Genomic DNA, 21925 nt, shown 5'->3' with positions numbered 1-21925 from the left:
TGAAAATGCAGTTTAGTTTTCTCCCCAGTTATTAACCAAGGATGTGCACCGGGGCACAGAAGATCCATCCCTCACCCTGCAAGAAAAATCACTCTGAATAAAATTGATTCCTTCGCTCCTTGAAGCCTTTTATTTCACACAGGGGGCTCTTGCAGATTTTCCTGCAGAAGCTCAGGCCAGGCGGACTCTGAGGGTGATTATGTTTCATTTCTCCTCTCTGCTCTCATTGCCACAGGCTCAGAAATCTCTCCTCCTCGTAAAGGGCAAAGCTCAAGCTCCAGCCACGCCTTGGGATTGATGAATCCAGCATCATCCCTGCCCTGCTGGGGCTTGGAAAGCTCCCACATTTCATTTTTCCTGCTGTGATTTATGGCACAAGGCCCTGCTTGGGTTTCTTTTGGAGGATGGGGATGGGTTTTGCAAAAAGAAAACTGCCCTGACCCCAGCAGCAAATGGTGAGGCCCCACGCAGGGAGAAGGACATGGAAACTTCTCCAAAGGCTCTCAGAGCTGGTGATGATGAGGAAAAAAACCCTGATCTTGCCTTGATTGCCTGTCAAGCAGGATGATTCCTCCTGGGTGAGCAGATATTTGCAAGGCTGCATGTCTGTGGTATTTAAACATATGGGCAACGCATCCATCAGCGTGACAAACAGAGTGTGATGGATTTAGAAAAGCAGCTACACCCCAAATATGGGCAGGCACTGGGAATTTTTAATCTTTTTCCCCATTTTTGGAGGAGCTGGAGCCTTTGAGCATCATCACCTCAGAGGAGAAACCTGCCCTGCAGCAGGAGCACGTGAGATGGGCTGGGAGCACGGGGACAGCAGGGCTTAAATTAACAAATAAATGAAATATAAAGAGGAAAAGATGCTTATCCCTCCCAACCTGAGCAATCCTGATTGATGAATACACCTGGGATGGGATTTCCTTCTGCTCCTGGAATTCTGGCTCTGGAAAACAAAGGGGAGCAGCCAGAGCTCCATCAGAGCAGGAAATGTGGGGCTGGGGGTGCTTGGCTGCCTCTCCCTGCACCCCAACACCCCCAAAAGAGCCTGATCCTAATGAAACTCTGCATCCTAAAAGGGAATCCATGGATCTGAGCCTCACCAAAAGAGCCTGATCCTAATGGAACTCTGTATTTTAAAGGGAATCCATGGATCTGAGCCTCACCCCGTGCACAGAGGTTGCAGCTCCAGCTGGGAAGGAGCCAGGATTTGCTCCATGGATTGCAGTCCAAAAGCATCTTCCTCCAATCCCCCATAAATCACCTGCCCAGCCCCTGTAAATCTCCCCAGTCAAAGGCAGCAATACTCAACGATTTATTTCTACAGCCAGCTGAAAAATCTCCCTCCAAGCATCTCTTTTAGGAGGAAATGGCTTTTTAACAAGATGGACACCTGGCAAAGTTTCTCGTTTGGAAAAGTTTTCTCAGCCAGAAAAGAGTAATTTCTGAAGATTTCTGGAGTTTTGAGTGATGATGGAAAAACTGATTATTTTTTTATAGGTTTTCTCCCTGGAGAAGAGGGACAAATGTGTTTTAACCTAAATTTCAGTGTTGGTAATGTTTAGTTAGGGATGTGTTACAGGGCATTCCCAGCATTACCTGACATAGAGAAATCCCTGCTCTAACAAGCCAGGCTTGAAATAATAAATTAATGATGGGAAAAGAGAGCAGGACTTGGAAGGGCCACAGGCTGAGACCCAGTCATGCCTTTGGTCCTTTTATCCACCTTAAACTCCTCATGCCCTCGGCTGGATCACTCAAAGTCCCTTCCCGGAGCTCCTGGCTCCCTTTCCCTGCCCCTGTTTCCACCCAAAGCTGCTGCAGTAAATGATCCCAGTCACTCCATAAGGAGATTCCCACTTCCCCTCACCCTTAATTTGATTTTTCAGCCCGGATTGCTGAACTCTTCTTTCCTCCAGCTCATTTCCACCATCTCAGCTACAACAAATGGGCACTTTATTATCGGCAATTGGCCCTGCCAGAGGGCTGGGATTGTTCTTGTGCTGGCTCTGAGCTCTGGTGGAGTTCCTTTTTCCTCTGAATGATATTTCCAAGCCCTTCCCTCGGCGAAGAAACAGAGAGAACATTTGTTATTGATAGAATTTCCATTTAAATTGAGGATGTTGCTCAGTGCAACACGTGTTCAACCAAACTTTCTTTCCCCCCCAGCGAAAAGCAGCGAATTATATGAGTGGGGGAAAAAAGTGAAAGGGAGAAATCACAAAAAGCTGTGAAATCCAGCTGGAAATCCACCCTGTAATGAGACATCTCGATCTTAATCAGGCTGTGGGTAAAGCTTGGATTACACACCCAGCTTTGTGCTGCTCAGCAGCTGCTTCCCCTGGCAGCTCCTTTCTGTGCTTGCCAATCCGATTAACTCTGCAAAACGAGAGACAAAACAACGCAAAAATCTCGGGCTTTTACAAAATAAACAGGAATTGAGGCGTGTGGAGGGTGCTGGATGGGCCCCAGCAAAGCCTTCCCAAGTGGGGAATGGCTCCGTGGTACAGACATTTTCAGGTGGGTTCCCTGAGAGCCACAAAGGGCTGTTGGGGCTGGAAATTAAAGGGAAGGATCCCCAAAATGATTGGAAACCCATCCTGATGGAGGCTGAGAGTTCTCCCCATCCCTGGGCAGCAGGAAAGCTCTGGGGCAGGGAGAGGAGGAGGAATTGAGTCCCCTCCATGATCTCACTCCAGCTCTGGAGCGATGCTGGGGTTGATTTGGGGGGTCCTGACCCCCTCACTCAGCTGGAGCCACCTGGGCTCTGTCCCAGAGCTCCAAAGCAGTGACACAAACCAGCCCCAGCTCCTGGCACCTGCAGTGTCCCCTCAGTGCAGCCCCCAGGATGGGTTTGGGCTGTGGAATCACAGAAAAACCCTGGGAAACCATCACATCCATCCTTTAACCCAGCACTGCCAAGGCCACCACTCAACCCTGTCCCTACCTGTGCCTTCTAAACCCTTCCACCCCTTCCCTGGGCAACTTTTCCAGCCCTACCAACCCTTCCAGTGATTAAACCTTTCCTGATTTCCAGGCTGACCCACTCCTGGCACTTCTCAAGGGCATTTCCTCTCCTTGAGCTCACTTTGGCTCAGCAAGGCGAGGGCAGCAGGTGGAAATGGTGACCTGGAGATGCTCCTGCTCCTGGAAATGGTGACCTGGAGATGTTCCTGCTTCTCCTGGAGAGCAGGGAGAGACTCTCCAGGTCATCTAGAGAGCAAAGAGACTCTCCAGGTCATGGAGAGAGCAGGGGGAGACTCTATAGGTCATGGAGAGAGGAATCAAGAGGTGCAAGGACCTGGTGGGATGGTTCATCTCCAGCTGCTTTCAGATATTTTTCATGTTTTTCATGTCCAAATGCTTTTCAGATGTTTTCCTATTTCTAATCAGACAAAAAAAATCACTAAATATAAATGTTTTGCAGCCTTGCTGTCACATCTTCTCTGATCCAGGAGGCTGGGGCAGGAGGGCACATCCATGCCAGCCCAAATCCCATCAAGGAGGAATATCCATGGAAAACAGGTAATCTCTAAAAAAACCAGGTTTCATCTTCATCTGCTCCAACAATGTCCCCAGAGGGACAGTGTGCCCCTCTGCTGCTTTCTAGGATTAAAGTGCTGAGCCATGGTTTGCTCCTCCCAGAAAGCCCAAGATCCATGGAAAAGGGTTTTTTTTCCTGTTTTTAGGATCACCCCTGAGCCTAAACCCCAGGTGAGAAGGGATGGGCTCCATATCGCACACTGGGGGAAAAAATTCTGAATTTATCACCCCTTGCAAGAGCTGGAGAAAGATAGAAATGGAAAGAGAGAAGGAAAAGGAATAAGAAAATAAAAAAAAAGCAACAACAAACCCTCAGAATGATTGTGCCTGAGCTGCACAGGAACATTATTTATGGCCCAAAAAAACCCAGAAGCATCAGAATGTAAAGCAGAATCACATCATCGATAACGGCAGGCCCTGATCAGAGGGAAAAGACATCTGAGGCGGGCAGGCAGGGAAATGGCACATTGCAGCAGCTGCAGAGATTGCAAAGGGATTTTAATTCTGAGGATGCTGAAGAAAATTGCAGATGAGAATAAATAGTGCCTGGTCATAGATCAGCACAACTTGATTTTCTCCCCTCTAAGTGCCACGGTATCAATCTTGGGAGGGGAGGGAAGGGAAAAATCAAGGTGGCAAATGAATTATTCCTCAAACCTTCCTCCTCATCCAGGAGGAAAAACAAACCCTTGCACTCTTGCTGGGCAAACTGGAAGGAGCCTGAAATGCAGATCAGAAATGGGGGAGGTGGGAAAGAAGGTATTTATATACAATAAATATTTAATCCTGCTCAGTGTTTCCTCCTGGAGAAACTCATAGCAGGGATTAATTTGTACATTGCTCCCCGCTCCACTGGTGCCCTTCAGCAAGGTTAATCTTTGCCTGATGCAAGTTGGGAAATTAAATCCATGGTGGTGGACAAACTTCCTCTGGGGCTGGATTTAATTTCTTGCTTTTTCCCCCTCCCAAAAATGATGGATGTGTGTGGAAGCCACGAACGCTGCCCCGTGGAACAGATAATTCCTGAATGGATGCCCCCCTCCTTCCTCTCCCCCTCTCTCCCTGTTGTGTATCTTAATTAATATTTTGAGTCTGGCAGGTTTTTGATTTCTGTTTCAGCAGGGTCTCGGATCAACCTGCTTGAAGGGAAAATCCTAAAGAGGGACAATTTGGGGTTTTTTTTAGTGGCTGCTGCTCCCTCCTGAAATCCAGCATCGTGCTGGTGGCAGTGAGGAGCAGATGGGGTCCAACCTTTGAGGAAGGGGGCTGAAGGGAGGCACTTCCCAGCCCAGATTTCTGTTGCAGACATTTTTCATTAAAAATTCTTTCCTTGGGATTTTTCCTCCTGAGAAGCTGAGAGGCCTCAGGAACAAAATGTAAACATTGATTATCTGCTGCTGTGGAATGCAACAGGTGCATCTGGGATTGGCCCATGTTGGATGTTTCTAATTAATGGCCAATCACAGTCAGCTGTCCTGGACTCTGTCCAAGACAGAAACCTTTGTCACAGAAACCTTATTCATTCCTTTTTATTCTATTCTTAGCTAGCCTTCTGAGGAGAACTTTTTCTTCTATTCTTTTAGTATAGTTTTAATGTAATATATATAATACAATAATAAATCAAGCTTTCTGAAATACTGAGTCAGATCCTCATCTCTTCCTTCAACATAAGACCCCTGTGAACGCCATCACAGATTTCCATCTGGGAGCCCCCAGGAGAGCTTTGGGTGTGAATTTGTGCCTCAGTCCTGAAGAGATTTTACTCATCACCACACCTGGGATGTGTGAGAGCACCTTTTCACCCCCAACAGCTCCTGGTGACATTTTAAAGTTAAAAAGGCACAGTCAGGGTATTTTTTTCCCTCTGGATCCCCAGGAAATGACATAACCATGGCAACGCCCTTCCGCCTTCAGGTTGTGGGATATTCCCAAATTATCAGCACTGATGATGAATTATCATCTGAATGATCATCTATATACTGCTGATGAATTATTCCTGATGCTCTCCTGACTTGGGACTCTCTTGGAGTGCCCAGGCAATCAGAGAATCCAGGAATGGGTTGGGTTGGAGGGACCTCAGAGCTCAGCCAGGGACAGGGCAGGGACACCTTGACTATCCCAACCTGCTCCAAACCCATCCAGCCTGGCCTTGGACCATTCCAGGGATGGGGCAAAAAGATCCCTCAGGCTCTGCTCAAAAAATCTGCCCGCTGAGAAGCAGCCTGAAGGGAAAAAACAGAATAATCCAAGCGCGGCGCGGGGAATTTTCCGCAAAGAACAACATCTCACTATCCAATTAACATATTAATAATTAGGCAGGATGAGAACACGCAGTCCCAGGGCTGCCAGGCTGGCTCTGGCTGTTGCAGGGGTGCCTCTGAGCGTGACAGGCAGTGCTAACAAGATGTAATTTCAGCGCTTCGCAGCTCCCCTCGTTGTGCTTCTCCGAAGGAACAAGCGACGTTTGCTCCCCTCTGAAGGAGGGAACAGCTGATTTCTGCAGGGTTTTGTGTGCTTGGTTTCTTTGGGGTGTTTGTTTTTGCTCAGGATGTTTGAGAAGTGCTGTTAATAGGAGCGTGAATTGGGTTTTATTTGCTGCTATAGGAAGCATCCTCGTTGTAACTCTGGAGAAAATCACTTTGCTGCCACGATGCCCCAGGATGGGGAAAATCTGCAGGCAGAGAAGTTATGAGGAATAAAGGAGGTGGCGATAGGTGCCATTAATAAAAACACAGCTCACTAAACTCCTCCTGCTCTCAGATCAAAAACAAAATGAGTTTTCAGTGCAAGACCCCAAATCCAGCATTTCCACAGAAGATCCCCTAATGGGAAAAGGGATTGGATTCCCCAGAGCTGGAAGTGCTGAGGGAAGGATGAATTAAGAAGGTTGAATTATTTCCAAGGGTGGTTTTGGGTCACTGCACAATGGCAGAGGAGCAGCCCTACCTAAACAGCCCCTGACAGATGTTGGGAACATCAGCCCAGCTTGGCCTCAAAGGAAAAGCACAAGAGAAGAAAATAAAAATGAAGGAAAATCCAGATTATGCAGGGATAATATAATTATTGGATAATTATGATAAATCCTTGCTTCCCACCTGCTCATGGCAGAGGGACACCAGGCTCATGGTGCCAAGTGACACACACAGCACTGAGCAGTCCTGTTAAAAAATATATTAAAAATAAAAAAAAGGGAATTGTCTGGCTGGAAAGCCAGGGCAGGTAATTTGCAGAGGCCCAGCTCCTCTGCAGAGAGGAGACACATCTGACTTGCACTGCTTCAGCTTTTCTGGGCACTCTGTAGATTAATTTACAGGTGGTGCTGAACTGCCAGAAGCACCTCCAGCTCACTTGTTTTTCCTCACAGGAAGACATAAGACAATTTTTTGTGTTTTTTTTTTTTCCTTTTCCCAGAGCTGTGGGTCAGATCAATTCTCCTTTTTGCTTGAGACATTAATAAAAACAAACCCAAGCCAAATCCAGCCTGGCTGGGAGAAGATGCAGGACAAAAAGCAGCTGAAGGACAAGAATAGCTCCAGCTCCTTTGAATGCCACGAGAGCCTCACTCTACCCAACAATTTGCATATTTTCTCCATGCTAATTCATGCACAATCCTCTCCCCTCCTCACTGCAGCCTCCCACTTGGTCCTGCTGTTTCTGTCTCTCCAGGAGAGCTCTGGTGGCACTCAGGCTGCTCCATCCTTTGTATAAAACACCCATTCACAGCTTCCCTTCTTGTTTGCCAAAACTCACCTAAACAGGGAGGGGATGCCCAGGATCTGCTCTCTAAATTTAACCAGTGCCAACGCTCCTTTTCTGGCCATTTTTATTTTTACCAGTCTGTTGTAAACACAGGGTTTGAGGAGATGGGGGAAGAACATCTCTTGGAGAGGCGACAGCAGCAGGAGCATCCCAACCAGAGCTGTGACATCCTGTGGAGAGCAGGAGCTGTGGTCCCAGTGTGTCCCTGAGGGGCACAGGGAGGGGGACAGGGCAGGGTTGTGATCCTGTCCCCTTCCCCAGCTCCCAGCAGGAACTGGGATGTGCTGGTTTGTGCTGGTGCAGCCTCAGGTCCAAGCCAGCTGTGTTTGGTGAGGGCCTCTGGTCTCTGTTCTCCATCCCACTCCTACAAATCATGTGGGATGGGCTCCTTTAGGGACAGCCAGCGCTCCACCTGTTAGATCACAAAATTCTTCAGGCTGTAAAAGACTTTGAGATGATGGAGGGCAACAGAAGCAAGGCAAGGGAATCCAAGTTAATAAGCAGGGAGTGACCGGTCACAGAGCAGCACGAGGGGCTGGGCCTCTTCCTCCAGAGCAGGGCTGAAAACCAGAGCAAAAAACAGTTCCCATGTCCCAGGCAGACAGCAAATGCCACCCCAGCCCCTGTTTCACACCTGGCAGCAGTGTGGGAAGCACATGGACACATCTTCCTGCAGAACCAACAGCGAGGGGAAAACTCTGCAGGTTTTACTGGCTCTCCTCACACAGCAGGGCACAAATCCCAGCCCAAAGGCACAAATCCCAGCCCAGGGCACTTAGAATAAAACCTCATGTGAAAAATGTGTATTTTGTGATTGGCTTTTCGCAAATATTACAATGAATATTATGTGTTGTGTTAGAAAGGGATGCTGTATTAATTCCCTTAAGCAGAGTGTTAAACACAGTTTTAGTTATAAAAAATGTTGAAATACAAACTGCGCTGCGTAGGCTACTTTTTCCAAAGAAAGGACTTGCACTGAGATAGCAGCCACAGGACACCTGAATCTTTCAGAGAAAAAGAATTTATTGCTCCATTATCAGAAGAAATGAACTTCCTGCCTCGAAGGCACTGCCCATGGAACTGGGGCTGATCTTCAATTTCCCTTTCAACCTACCCCAATCTGTGACTTTGGCTCTTTCTCTGAACACCTTTGAAGATCATCACAGACCTTCTGCATCCAGTGAGTGAAGGGCAGAAGCTTTTGGGACACAGAGCTTGGCTTGGCCACCACAGAGCTGGGCTGGTGGCCCCTGACCCACCTGCAGAGCTCCAGATGTCACCTCCTGAAGGTCCAACATCCCTTGGAGCAGCAGCAGCAAGCAAGGCTTGTTTGGAGAAGCTCCTGAGGACCAGAGTGACTCAGATCCAGTGGCAGCTACTGGTGGAGTTTCCCACAGTGAATTCCAGAGGATCCTGGAGTGAAACCTGCAGGAGAAGAAGAGGAGAGGATGAGCAAAGTGTCCCCTGTGGTGTTTCCTTCCACACAGCAAAGCGCTGGGGCCAAGAACGGGAAATTGGGGGTTGAGGAGCTCACCAAGAAGCTGGAATTTTTTTTTTTTCCTGAATTTGTCTTGGGATGAGAAGATCAATAAGAGAAAAACTCCTCTGGTGAAGTTTCTGCTGCTGTGAAGAAGGTGAAGAGCTGGTGGCTACACAATCTTCTCCTCCACATCCAACCAAAACCAGATTGGATTTTTGCACTGGAACTTCTTCTGAGAAGAAAGAAAAAACAACAAAGAAAATATTCCAGGCCTGGAATTCCTCCCCACGATGGGTTTGAGTCGTATTTTACAGTATTTCTTTACCTTTAAGCACTTGCACTGCAGCTCTGATGAACTTTCCAGGCTCCACAGGGCAGGGGGGTCCTGGGGAAATCCCGCTGCAATCAACTCCAAGAAGAGATTCAACATCACGGGGGTTTAGGTGGAAACAGTAAACTTGATTTATTGAAAAAAAAAATCTATTACATTTATTCCTTTATTACACAGGTTTAAAATATTTAAAAATAGCTCTTATGGGCATTACACTTAAATTTTATGACATGTTTATTGGACTTTGAAGAAATGTACAATACGGCATTTGACACTATATTTTAAAAAGGGCCTTATGTACTAAAAGTTTGGGGTTTTTTTTCCATAGGTTTTATTTTTCTTATCAACATTTGTTCAAGTCAATATATATTAAGGGGAAGAGGGAAATAAAATTACACAAAAAGAAGGTCTGCAAATACAAGTAGTAATTTTATTGCAATATACCGTAGCTAAGTGGTCTGGGGGGGATTGGAACAGTTGGGAGCTCAGTACAATTACAACACTGTGGAATTCAACAGAGGAAAATTTTTATTCTTTTTTCTTTTTTTTTCTTCTTCTTCTTCAAGCAGAGAAATCAAAAGGAAAAAAAAAAAAAAAAAAAAAAAAAGCTCCCTTGATGAGAAAATTGAGAAAATTGAGAACAGAATCCCATGACTTGGGCAGACACACACACAGGTGTGGACAAATATCAAAATATCAGAAATATCAGGATATGGCTTTGCTGGGATGTGCAACCTTTCCTGCCCTTCCCGCTGTTGCCAAGGTGACTGAGAAGCTGAATTCCTTATTTATTATCCTAAATTCCTTTTCACTGCTCTGCTGCCCAGAGTCTGCAGTTTTTAGGGTAGCACCTTTTGGGTTTTTTTTTTTTTTTTAATTCCCTAAAGTGGGAGAGAGAGCACAGGAGAAGAAGGGAGAGGGATGGACACAGCTCCTCCAGGCCCCAAAAGCACCCCTGGCATCGCCGCTCCCTCCCTCGGATGCTGCTGCTCTCAATTTGGGCAGGAGGGGGGAAAAGACATCATATAAAGGCTTTTTTCACAGTAAATGTGATGTCTTTTCCTTGCTGGTGAAAAATCCCCCTTGAGCTGAACGCTCCGGGCCGAAGGATAATAATAATAATAACAATAATAATTTATAAAAACCCCACCTTGCAACGGCTATTTTCCAGCTGAGAGACCTGAAGAAGGAAAATGGGCAAGGAAGGGAAAATAAATGGGAAAAGAAGAGGGTGTCAGCACGTTGGGAGCCGTGGAAGGAATAAGAAAGAGTGGGAAGAGCAGGAAAATTGCAAATTCCCCGGATTGTTGGGCGGGCAGCACCCCCACGGCTTCAGGACACCCAACATCTACATAAATTAGCACCACAAACGTTCAGCCACTGAGGACAATCTGCTCTGCTTCCAACCAGGAAAAGACGTGGATATCCTTGGGAAAACCAAAAAATAATAATAATAAAAAAAAATTGTAAGGACATTTAATTTTTTTTTTTTTTTTTTTACATGGGCGCATCTAAGGAAGGAGAGGAGCAGGATTTGGACAGAAGAGATAAGAAGGTGCCATGCATTTATCAGCAGCCAAAATCTGCCTGAAAGTGCCTAAAAAGCCAAGTGGGAGATTGGCCAGTGGCAGGGTATCCCCAGTGTTGTGTCAAAGTTATCAGATAGCACCACAGAGATATGTAAAAATAACTATAAAAAGCACCTTTTTTTTCCTTCTTTTTTTTTTTTTAGTTTTTTTTTTTTATTTATTTTATTCTTGATATTCAGAGAGGACAAATGGATTTCCCCTGCCACTGGGATCTGCCACTGGGAACGGATTCAGGTTTAATTCTTATCATTTTAAAGGAATGCTGAAAGAAAAAAAGAAGAATTAATTTAAAAAATGGGTGGTTAAGCAAGTGAATGAGAAGGCAGAGACTCAATGCAGATCCTGCTTTTAGATTAGGGGATTTGTAGGGAATTTTGTTTAAAAAGTGGCTTTAATTTCCTCATTTGGAAAGGAATCATTCCAAAAGGCATCTGTGGCTCAGGGGGTTGGTTTGCACCTGATCCTGGGGGAAATTCCAAGGCTCCAGATCCCAGTTTGGGGCTGGGCAGAGGCACAAGTGGGGACAGGAGCTGCTGTCTTCATTCCCAGCTGGAAGCTTGGCTGGGATGGGGTGGCTTCAATACAGACAAGGTCACTTGCATGGTTTGAAGGCGGAAACATTCCAACATTTCAAATAAAATACGACACAAATATTTACTCACAAACATACAAAAATAGAAGCACCTTTAAGACAAGGCAAAGAGATGCCCAGCGTGACCTTGAGTCAGCGCTTTGGAAAACGCGGAGTGAGGCAAACTCAGCGGAGGAAACATGGAAAATTCTGGAATTGGCCATGCTGGAGCTGATCCAAACCTCGTGGAAGGCAACAAAACTCATCAGAGGAGCTTCAGATCCAGGACTGCCAGGACTTCAACATCGAGGAATTTCAAGTTTTTTCCATTTTTTTTTTTTTCCTTAGTAACAAACAGACGTTTCCTGGTGAGAAGAGGAAGAGGAGGAAGAGGAGGAGGAGTTTGCTGGAGGTGGGCTCAGCTCAGTGGCAGCAGCAGGGACAGGGCCAGGTCTCCGTGTGTGGCTGTTGGTCATGAGATTCCATATCCATCCTGGGCATGGCTGAGGGGGGCACAGAGGGGCTGGGGCAGAACCAGGGACACAACAAAATAGGTGGGGAGGAGGAGGGGAAAAAAAAATAATAACCCATCGCTGTCCAGTTTCAGACCGTGCACGTGAGGAGGAATTCTTTTTTTTCTCCGTTTTTTTTTCCTTTTTTCTCTTTTTTTGTTTTTAATTAAATGGCGCAATGAGGTTACGAGGTTGCTCATTTGGAGACTAGGTTCAGGTGGCTCTTTTAGCCCAGGAAGCAAGCTGGTCCCACCTCGAATCCAAATTTCTGTGCCGCTTCTCCGAAGTCATTGAACATGATGTCGACTATGGGCACCTGCTCCACTTTGGGCGTGTTGATCTCCAGGATGGTTTTCTGGTAGCCCTTCCTTGCCTGGAATGAGGGAAAGAGGAGCTCTGAGGATGCCTCCAAGCCAACATCAGCACAACTGAATAATCACCACTCTGCTGGGAATGTGGGGGTGATTTTTGCTGGGAATTTTTGGACCCAAATCAGAGTCACCACCACCCAAATAAATTTATTTGCATGTTTAATACACTGAAAAACCCTTGGGAGATGCCCAGAGCTTGGAGCAGAAGCAGATCACGACATTCTAACTCTGGTCCAGCACATTTCCAAGCTACAATGGGAGCCTGGAAAAGTTTGGGCTGTGGAAAGATTGCTTTCCCTCCCCCAGGACACACCTGGCTTGTTGGGCAAATGGTAGCAATTTAATATGAATATATCAGTGAAAAGATCACATTTAAAGTTTGATAGAATTCACAAGGTGTTGCTGTCTTTTTATCATGCCTGGTGGCCACGGAGTTGTTTCCAAAATATAAATAATTATTAGAGGAGCAGAAGTACCCCCTGAGGGCATACAAAGCTGCACAAACAAGAGAATTTATGGAGCAGCTTTGGGTTCTACCTTTCCCTGTGATTTGTGTGGCTTGGGAGAACAGGCTGGAACACAGCTATGAGCAAGGGCTGGAAGTTCAGGAAAAACATATTCAAATTATGGGAAGAACATCAGCCCTGGCCTCAGCGGTGGCTCCACCACAGCAGGACCTCTGTGGCAACCCTGTGTGGGGCAGCCCAACCTCATCTCCACAAGGTAGGGCTCAATCCTGGAATAATTCAGGATGGAAAAGACCTTTAGGATCAAGTCCAACCATTAACCCAGCACAGCTGAGCCCAGCAATTGGATGGGTTGCAGTACTCACTCCCAAAAAAGACATAAAAGCACCTCTAAACTCCTGGTGGATTTCTCTAAATTCCTAACAGCCTTTTATGGGTCTAAGAGTCAGACTAAAAATCATCTTTAATGTCGAGAACCAATTGTAAACCCCAAACTCCTTTTAAGTAAATAGATAAATCTCAAATACCCTGCCTGTGCTTTGGGCAGCACGATCTGCCAGGGTAAAAGATCATTCCAATTTATCTGCCCAATAGGTGGAGGTTTTCAGGAGGCTCACCCCCTTTAAAATGTGCAATAGGTGCTCCTCCAGCAAGCCTGAGATTCAGGAAGAGAAGGGAGGAGAAGGCCCTTTTTCCCAAGGATGTTATGTCAGCAGGAGACACGAAAAACTTGAGGACAAACTTCTCCTGAGTGTTTCCAGAAGGGGGCTGGATGCCCTTTCCCTCTCCAGGAATGTGTTAAAAGTTCTAATCTGATTTTCCTCATTGCTCCATCAGTAAAAAAATCTGTTTGTGCCAGAACAGAAGCGTTTCAATCTCAAATTACACGAGGAGCTTTTTCTGTCAAACATCTCAATCTTTCTGTCCCGTGGGCTCCAAGTGCTGCAGTTCCAGAGGGTGGGAATTATTCATGTTTTTACACCAGCAAGCTGGGGCTCAAAATAAATGCATGCAACACCTGCTTTGCCAAATTTTTATCTCCTGAGGGCATAATTTTCAGAGTTTAAACCCAAATCAAGCATCCAAGAAGAGTTAGAATTAAAGGGAGGACGTGAGACACCTTGGGAAATTGTGGCTGTGCTTGTGCACCCCATGAGCAGCACAGCCAGAGCCCTCCTGGCGCTGCAAAAACAAAAATTCCAACCAAACCCTTCCTGCTTTGCCTCCCAGAATTCCTGAAAGCAGTTACAAAGATCTTTGTCAAACCCTGCAAATTCCCAACCCCAATTTTTAGAATTTCTGAAAGATCCTTATCAAACCTTGCAAATTTCCAACCTGAATTTTCAGAATTTCTGAAAGCAGTTAGAAAGATCTTTATCAAACCCTGCAAATTCCCAACCCAAATTTTCAGAATTTCTGAAGGCAGTTACAAAGATCCCTATCAAACCCTCCAAATTCCCAACCCGAATTTTCGAAAGAGAAGATCCTTATCAAACCCTGTAAATTTCCAACCCAATTTCCAACTCCAGTTTTCAGAATTCCTTAAAGCAGTTGTAAAGATCCCTATCAAACCCTTCACATTTCCAACTCCAATTTTCAGAATTCCTGAAAGCAGTTACAAAGATCCTTATGAAACCCTGCAAATTCCCAACCCCAATTTTCAGAATTCCTGAAAGAAAAGATCCTTATGAAACCCTGCAAATTCCCAACCCCAATTTTCAGAATTCCTGAAAGCAGTTACAAAGATCTTTATCAAACCCTGCCCATTTCCAACCCAACCTGGCGCCATCGCTTGCCTCTTCCATGTGAGGAATTGGGTGAGAGCAAAACACCAGGGAGGCTTTTAAAAAAGCAAGCAGCACTTTCAGGCAGATAAATTGGATTAATCAGATTGATTTGACTCCTGGAGGTGCTGCAGCTTCCCTTGACTTCCAGCAGGATCGTGGATTCCCATGGAATAATTTATTTCCAACTTAGGGAAGAGCACGTTGGTGTCTCCCGTGCCAAGGACAACCCTCAAGCACTGAGAATTTGGGGGTGATCTGCTCTGGGGAAGGCAGTGCTGGCCAAGCAGGGGAGGGCACAGAGGTGTCCCCAAGGTGTCCCCAGGGTGTCCCCAGGGCCAGGAGCCCCCACGTACCGCGCAGCCGTCGAGGGCAGGTCGGATGTAGGGGTTGTTGTCGTAGGACATCTCCTCGTCGTTGGAGCCCAGGAAGCGGATGGCCTTGTCGTAGCTGTTGGTGGTGGCATCGTGCCAGGCCACTGACTGGTAGCAGTTGTAGGTGATGTTCTGGCGGGCCGAGGCGCTCAGCAGACGCAGGAAGGTCATCTGCACCACCCCGATGGGGTTCCCGTCAGAGTCCACGTAGGAGAGCTGGGAGAGGGGACAAGGGACAACACTGGGCAGTGAGGGACAGGGAGACACAGCTGGGGGCTCTGAGGGACACCAGGGTCACCAACACAGACTGCTCCGGAGGGACACCAGTGTCACCATAAACACTGCTCCTGAAGGACACCAGTGTCACCATGATATGCTCCTGAGGGACACCAGGGTCACCAACACAGACTGCTCCTGGGGGACAGCAGTGTCACCATGGATGCTGCTATTGAGGGGCACCAGTGTCACATAAACACTGCTCCTGAGGGACACCAGGGTCACCATGACATACTCCTCAGGGACATCAGTGTCACCAACACAGACACTGCTCCTGAGGGACACCAAGGTCATCGTGACATAGTTCTGAGGGACACCAGTGTCACCACAGACAATGCTCCTGAAGGACACCAGTGCCACCAACACAGACACTGCTCCTGAGGGACACCAGTGTCACCATGGATGCTGCTCCTGAGGGACACCAGTGTCACCACAGAGTTCCTGCTCTGCTCACTCAAGAACTTTTTGTTCTCCTGCTGGATGGGGTGAGGGTGTGAGCAAAAAATGAAATCTTAGGAGGGCAGGCAAAAATAGACAAGGGGAATTCAGCCCTGGCTGCAAGAGGGTGAGGATTTGGGGATATGTCTCGAGTTTAAGCCAATATTGAGTGTATTTCTCCAGTTTTTGAAGAGGAGAGAAGGTGAGTTTCTGTGAGGGTTCAGGGCTTTATTTTCCTGTCCTGCCTGACACAAATTTCTGACTGCTGGGGGTGTTTTGTTCTGCACACTCTGGGGTATTTTCCATTCATTTTTCCTGGAGTTTGAGCAATCCTGGCACTGCTGGTGATGACTGGGGGCTGCCCTGGTTGGAAAAGCTCAGCTCAGGTAAAGGGAAAATGGATTTGCTGCCTTGTTGTGAGCACAGATTGCAAATCCCAGTCTTGCACACTGGGATTTGCTCCATTCTGCCCACCAGGCTCCTTTTTCTCCCATGGAGGAGAATTTATTCCTACAAAAAAAAAAAACAATTATCGAAACCCAATCCCAGCACTTGGGGGATTCAGGACTTTGTGGGACTTTCACAGCCCACAAAATGAGTTTTTGCAGGTATGAAGTGACTGTGCTTGAGGTGGCATCTCCAAACCATTGCCCTGGATGGACTGAGGGTTTCTTTAGAAACAACCAGGAACAAAACCCAGGCACCCAACGTGGATCTCCTCCAGGTGCCACCAACCCTCGAGTTGTGGTGCAGGCTGCAAACAGTAGAAGAGATTGGTTGATAACCACAAGAAAACACTGAATGGAAAGAGATAATCCAAATAAACAAAGATACCAACCGGTTTGTCAGGATGCTGCTGCACTGTCCTCCTGAGAGTTAAATGTGACTGACCAGGAGAGAGCCACGCATGCCAGGAGGAGCTACCAGAAAGCCACCAGCACGTGGAAGGAAGGGGACAAAAAATGCCAAGGATTTGTCACACACCCAGGGTGGCACTACTGAGCTGCAGGACCTTTTTTTATTCAGTTTTATTTCAAACCAGCGCTTGTTTTGCAGCCTGGATGCCTTTTAAGAGGTCTTTTGTTATTCAGGCTGTGCAGATTTGGTGAAGCCCTGTCCCAGTTTTCCAGCTGGAGCCACTGGGAGCTGGTTTTGTGCACAATGTTTGCTCAGTTTGGGAAAATTCAACATTTTCCTTTTTTCTCTGTGCTGGGAGGTGTCATGTGGCTGAGAGGATGATGATGGGATGGGATGGGATGGGATGGGATGGGATGGGATGGGATGGGATGGGATGGGATGGGATGGGATGGGATGGGATGGGATGGGATGGGTGCAGACCTCGTTAGAGCTGCTGGGAGTTGTGTGTAACACACACAGAAAACATCTGCAAGCCTCTCATCCCTCTAAACACAGCTTGGCTGCATCCTGAGGAAAGGTAAGGAATTGGCTCCAAGGGCTCTGTAGAATTGATTAATGATGGTGTGGGAGCATCAAACCCAGCTGGTTTGGTTGTATTTCATATTTACTGCACCCCTCTCACTCCAGGTGTCTCCAGAAGAAAGGCAGCATCTGCCCAGCTGTGCAACCCCAGAATTTATAAAGAGATCCTGACAGCACTGGAAATCTTCCCCTCAGCTTTGGGGTTCCCCAAGGGTTCAGCCCCTCAAGACACCAGAACCTTCTCCATGGACTAACAGGAGCAGAGTTACACCCAGGGGTGTAACTCGAACTCCCTTTGATTCTGCCATTCCACACACAAATTTCAGCTGAGGCAACTGTCTCCTCAGTTTACCAATCTCATGGTTCCAGGCAAAACTGAGGCAAAATCAGAGCTAATCTTAAAATAAATAAATAAAGATATAAAGAAATAAACCTTTTATGGCCTGTGTGTTTGACTGTTTTGTGGGTCCTCCACATACTGGTGGCTTTTTTAATTTTTCCAAATAGAAAAAGCAGGACAGGTGAAGAAAAAAAAAAAAAAAAAAAGAAAAAAAAAAGGCAGGAAAATGACAACACAAAAGGATGGAACAAAGAGCTCCAATAGCACCAGAAATGTTTTTATCTGGAAAAGAATAAGCCCTAAGCTCTAGGCTGGCAAGTGAGCCTCTAAGAGAGCTGGGAGAAGGAGAAGCAGGGGAGATGGAGAAGTGGAGGCACTTGGAACATTAACTGATGAAGTGCTCTGTAATTAAGCTATGAGTAGCTGCCCTCCAAGGAGCCAGGAGGCCGAAGCCTTGGCTCTGCAGCCTGATTTGGTGATGCAGAGAAGCCCCAGAAGCCGTGTCCTCCTCGAGGGCAGGAACAGAGCAAAATGTGTTTTAGTGGCGATGGAATGCGGCAAACGTGGGAAACAACCAGGGCTTGGGTTGTTTGCCCTTTAAGGTGGAAGTTGGGTCAGGAACCCCTGCCCTGGGGAGGGGACAACTCAGTGGGACACAGCAGAGCATCTCCTGGCCCTGGTTGTGTCCATGGAATATTTGCCTGTTCTCACATTCTCCTGGTTTGACTGAGCTCATGTGCATCCCACTGATTCTACAGGAACTGATGGGCCAGGGGACATTTCTGGGGCTGGAGATACAAATCTGACATCCCAGCACTGGGACTCTGTGCATGTCCTGTTACCAGATAAAAAAACAGAGCTTTTCCTGGTTTATGCCTTGTTTGACCTCAAAACAGCTCTTCCCCCATGAAAAAACAAAATCCTTAATTGTGACTCAGTTAAATTCCTTTCCACTAGGCTTGGCTGGAAATCTTCCTTTAAATAAATGACTTTGGTTCTCCCAAGCTCTGGGGTCAGCATGGGAGTTCCTAGAGTGGTTCATCTCCATATGGGGACAAAATTCACCCTATGGGGCAAACCTGTCCTGGAGAGGCCAGAGATGTGCAGATTCACCCCCTGACAGCTCAGGGCAGCATTTTAGGGATCTCTCAGCTCTGGGGGTAAGGCTGCACAGCAACAAGGGGACACCAAAAATGGGGACTGGGGAGGAGACAGCAACAGCTCTCCCTGTGGGATGGAGCATCCCCTGTGGAATGCAGTGTTCCCTGTGGGATGCAGCTCTCCCTGTGGGATGGAGCATTTCCTCAGGGATGGAGTGTTCCCTGTGGGATGCAGAACTCCCTGAGGGATGCAGCTCTCCCTGAGGGATGCAGCTCTCCCTGTGGGATGCAGCTCTCCCTGTGGAATGCAGCTCTCCCTGTGTGGGATGCAGAACTCCCTGAGGGATGCAGAACTCCCTGTGGGATGGAGCTCTCACTGTGGGATGCAGCTCTCCCTGAGGGATGCAGAGTTCCCTGTGGGATGCAGAGCTCCCTGAGGGATGAAGAACTCCTGCAGGGCTCTGTGCAGACAGAGCTGCTCCAGGGTCCCCAGGATGTCCCCAGGACACCCCCGTGTCCCCTTCTAACCCCGGGCAAAGCTCAGCTCCCCAGGCCCCAGTCAGGCAGACTGGAACAAAACCCCCCAGAGGCTTTGGGCTCTCTCTCAGAATTCCACCTTAAACACCTCCATGTGCCTGGCAGGGGGGTTAGTCCAGCATGCAGGGGCAGCAGCGTGGCCATACCAAAGCAGGTGCCGAGCTCTGATTCAGGGCCAGGGTTAGCCACTTACCAAGGACCCCCGCTTGTATTGACTATACCATGTGGAAGGCTGTTCTTTGGGCCAACGAGCCATTTTACTCTGTAAAATATGACAGGGGGTTAAAGGAAACAGCAAGCACCAGGATGCTTCTTACCAGTTTACCGCGCTTGAATTCACTGAACCACGAGCCTGGGGTTTCCTTGGGCCAGGAAGTAATTCTAGCCTAGTTTGTGGACAGCAAGGAGGGAAGAGAGAAAGAAAAAAAAAATATAATCAAAATTAAAAAGTTTACTTTCATTCCAGAGTCTGCATGTCTTATTGAAATTGTCCAACTTGCTTTAAAATGTTTTTTGTTTTAATTTTATACATCAGTAATGAGAGCAGAAGGTGGCTCTGAAGCAGAGAGATGGAGTGGTGTTGCTCTGGCACCAGCCTCCCTTGCTAAGGGCTGTCTCTGCCTCCTGGGAACTTGGGATGCAAATCCAGCAGTGGCAGGAAAATTAAAGGGAACGACAGAGAGGGAAAAAGGAAGCATGGATGGGAAAAGGTGCATTGATCTTCGTGTGGAGGCCAGCACTGGTGCTGGAGAAGCCTGGTGCCTCTCTAATGCCAAATCCAGGTGCTGTGGGGCTGGGAAAGGCAAAGGATGTGGTGAAGGAGAAGCCTCTGCCTGCCTGAGGTGCTGGACACACAGGATGGAGCTCCAGGTACCCACAGGGGTGACCTGGACAGGGAATCAGCCACCAGAGCATCCTTAAGGCAGCCCCAGCTCAGCAGCAGAGCCAGAGCACAAGGAAGGAGTGTGGCTGCTCCCTCATTTGTGCTGGAAACCTCTCCTAAAGCAGCAGCCCAGCTGCAGTGACTGGAGACTGCCCTGCCCTTTGCAGGATGGCACCTGCAGAGCAAATCCCAGAGTTTGTGCTGGGGGAGGATGGGCTGAGAGGAGCTGTCACAGACATCTTTCTATGAAAATCCTTTCCTTAGGATTTTTCCTCCTGAGAAGCTGAGAGGCCTCAGGAACAAATGCAAACAATGGTTATCTGCTGCTGTGGAATGCAACAGGTGCATCTGTGATTGGTCTCATGTGGTTGTTTCTAATTAATGGCCAATCACAGCTGGCTCAGACAGAGTCTGGGACAGCTGCCTTTGTTATTCATTCTTTTCTATTCTTAGCTTAGCTAGCCTTCTGAGATGAAACATTTTCTTCTATTCTTTTAGTATAGTTTTAATGTAATATATATAATAAAATAATAAATCAAGCCTTCTGAACATGGAGTCAGATCCTCATCTCTTCCCTCATCCTCAGATCCCTGTGAACACTGTCACAAGGAGCCTCAGCTGAAACTCTGCTGTGCCTCATCACAAACCCACCCAGGGCTGAGGTGGTGCCTGTTTGCATCCCTCTGGGTGGGAGAAGTTTTTTTCTTATGGATCCCAGCATGAAATTTGTATTTGAGGAGTGCTACAGCTCCACAGAGCCCCTCACTGAACCAGCACAGCAGGAGCTCAGGCTCCCTGCAAGATCATGGCCAGACTCTGCTTTTTGAGCTGTCAAATTTTGAGGAAAACCACAGCTCAGTGATGCAAAGCAAGAGGAAATCCATCTCCTCTTTAAACAGCCCCAAGAAAAACTCAGGCAGGATTTATGTGGCGTGTGCTTTGTGCTGTGCTGACACACATTTCTGGTGGATGAAACGCAGCAGGAGAACAGCTCAGCTTTGTCACAGCTGGAGCACAACTGTGACACTGGCACAGCTCCCCCCAGGCTGAATTGTTGTGTTTCTGCTTGGCCAGTGCCACAGCTGGTCCCCAGGCAGCAGGAGGAGCAGCTCTGCAAAACAGAGTGCAGGAATACAGGACAAAAATGATGGGTATGGCTGAGCTAAGAGCATCATTACACAAATCACTTCATCAACCTCGTGCAGCGGTGCCAGGCAGAGCTCCGAGCCTGCCTGCAATCATTTAGGATCATTTACCCACAAGGAACAGCAGGAAAAATGACAGGAGGGAAACATTTATCTGCCCTGACTGGAAACACAGGGAGGGGAGGGGAATCAGTGGTACTTGGGCATGCAGGGCTGTGGGAGGGAATGAGTTAAACAGAGCTCCCAATTCCTGCACCAACACACACCCCTGCCTTGGACAGCAAAGTCCAAAAAATTAAGGTTTTACCATTTATTATGGTATAATAAATTATACCATTTATTATTATTGCCTGGGAAACCATCAGAGGTTTGGCCCAAACCACAGTTTAAATCTGATTTTCTCTTTGTCAACACATTCCATGTTATTGTAGAAGGTAATGTTGTGTGACAAAAGAACATTCTGGATCTTTGATCCTTCCTTGCTGCTGCTCAATTGTCTGCCTATGAATAGTGATATCAGGAAATAATCTATCATAAGGATAGAGGGGAAAGCAAAGGTGGTGAGGACTTACTCCTTCAGATTTCTTATCAGGGAAGATGCAGGTCTCTCCACCAGCTGTGAAATTACAGTAAACTTTGAAAGAGTCCCTGGAACATCCTTGGTTGGGATCAACCCAGTATTCACCTGCATGAGGGGAGAGAAGGGAAGGAAGGATCAGCTCAGAGGGCACCTCAGCAACCTCCTCATCTGGGGTGTTTCCCCTCTCATCGGTCATTATTTATATGTAGTTATAAATAATAATTCTCATGGGTTATTATTTATAAGTAGTTTTTGAAAGCTGGTCATGCTCTGGTGCCAGCTGAAGATTTTCCATCCCATATCCCCATTTTTAGAACAGAACATTTCAGCTGGAAGGGTTGTCCAGTGATATCCAGTCCAGCTCTACATAATCCTTTTCCACCAGCCACATCCCCCATG

General features: G+C 47.2%; 1 protein-coding gene across 2 annotated transcripts in view; it reads right to left on the bottom strand.

Moving 5' to 3' along the window:
* Positions 1-9226: 9226 nt before the first annotated feature.
* COL5A1 (collagen type V alpha 1 chain) overlaps positions 9227-21925 on the bottom strand; it is a 133127-nt gene continuing 120428 nt past the window's right edge. The window contains exons 63-66 of one of the 2 annotated variants that reach the window (XM_059486138.1): positions 21519-21631; positions 19236-19304; positions 14770-15003; positions 9227-12164 (exon numbers count right to left, since the gene is read on the bottom strand). In XM_059486138.1, the coding sequence (XP_059342121.1) occupies positions 12018-12164; positions 14770-15003; positions 19236-19304; positions 21519-21631 (563 nt within the window). In that variant the 3' untranslated portion in view covers positions 9227-12017. Of the gene's footprint in view, positions 12165-14769; positions 15004-19111; positions 19181-19235; positions 19305-21518; positions 21632-21925 lie in introns of both variants that reach the window. The other variant, XM_059486139.1, reaches the window with a different exon arrangement.

The sequence above is a fragment of the Ammospiza nelsoni genome, chromosome 20 (assembly GCF_027579445.1).
Source record: "Ammospiza nelsoni isolate bAmmNel1 chromosome 20, bAmmNel1.pri, whole genome shotgun sequence".
In the NCBI taxonomy this organism is placed as follows: Eukaryota; Metazoa; Chordata; class Aves; order Passeriformes; family Passerellidae; genus Ammospiza; species Ammospiza nelsoni.
This window is presented reverse-complemented; position numbering and strand designations above follow the sequence as displayed.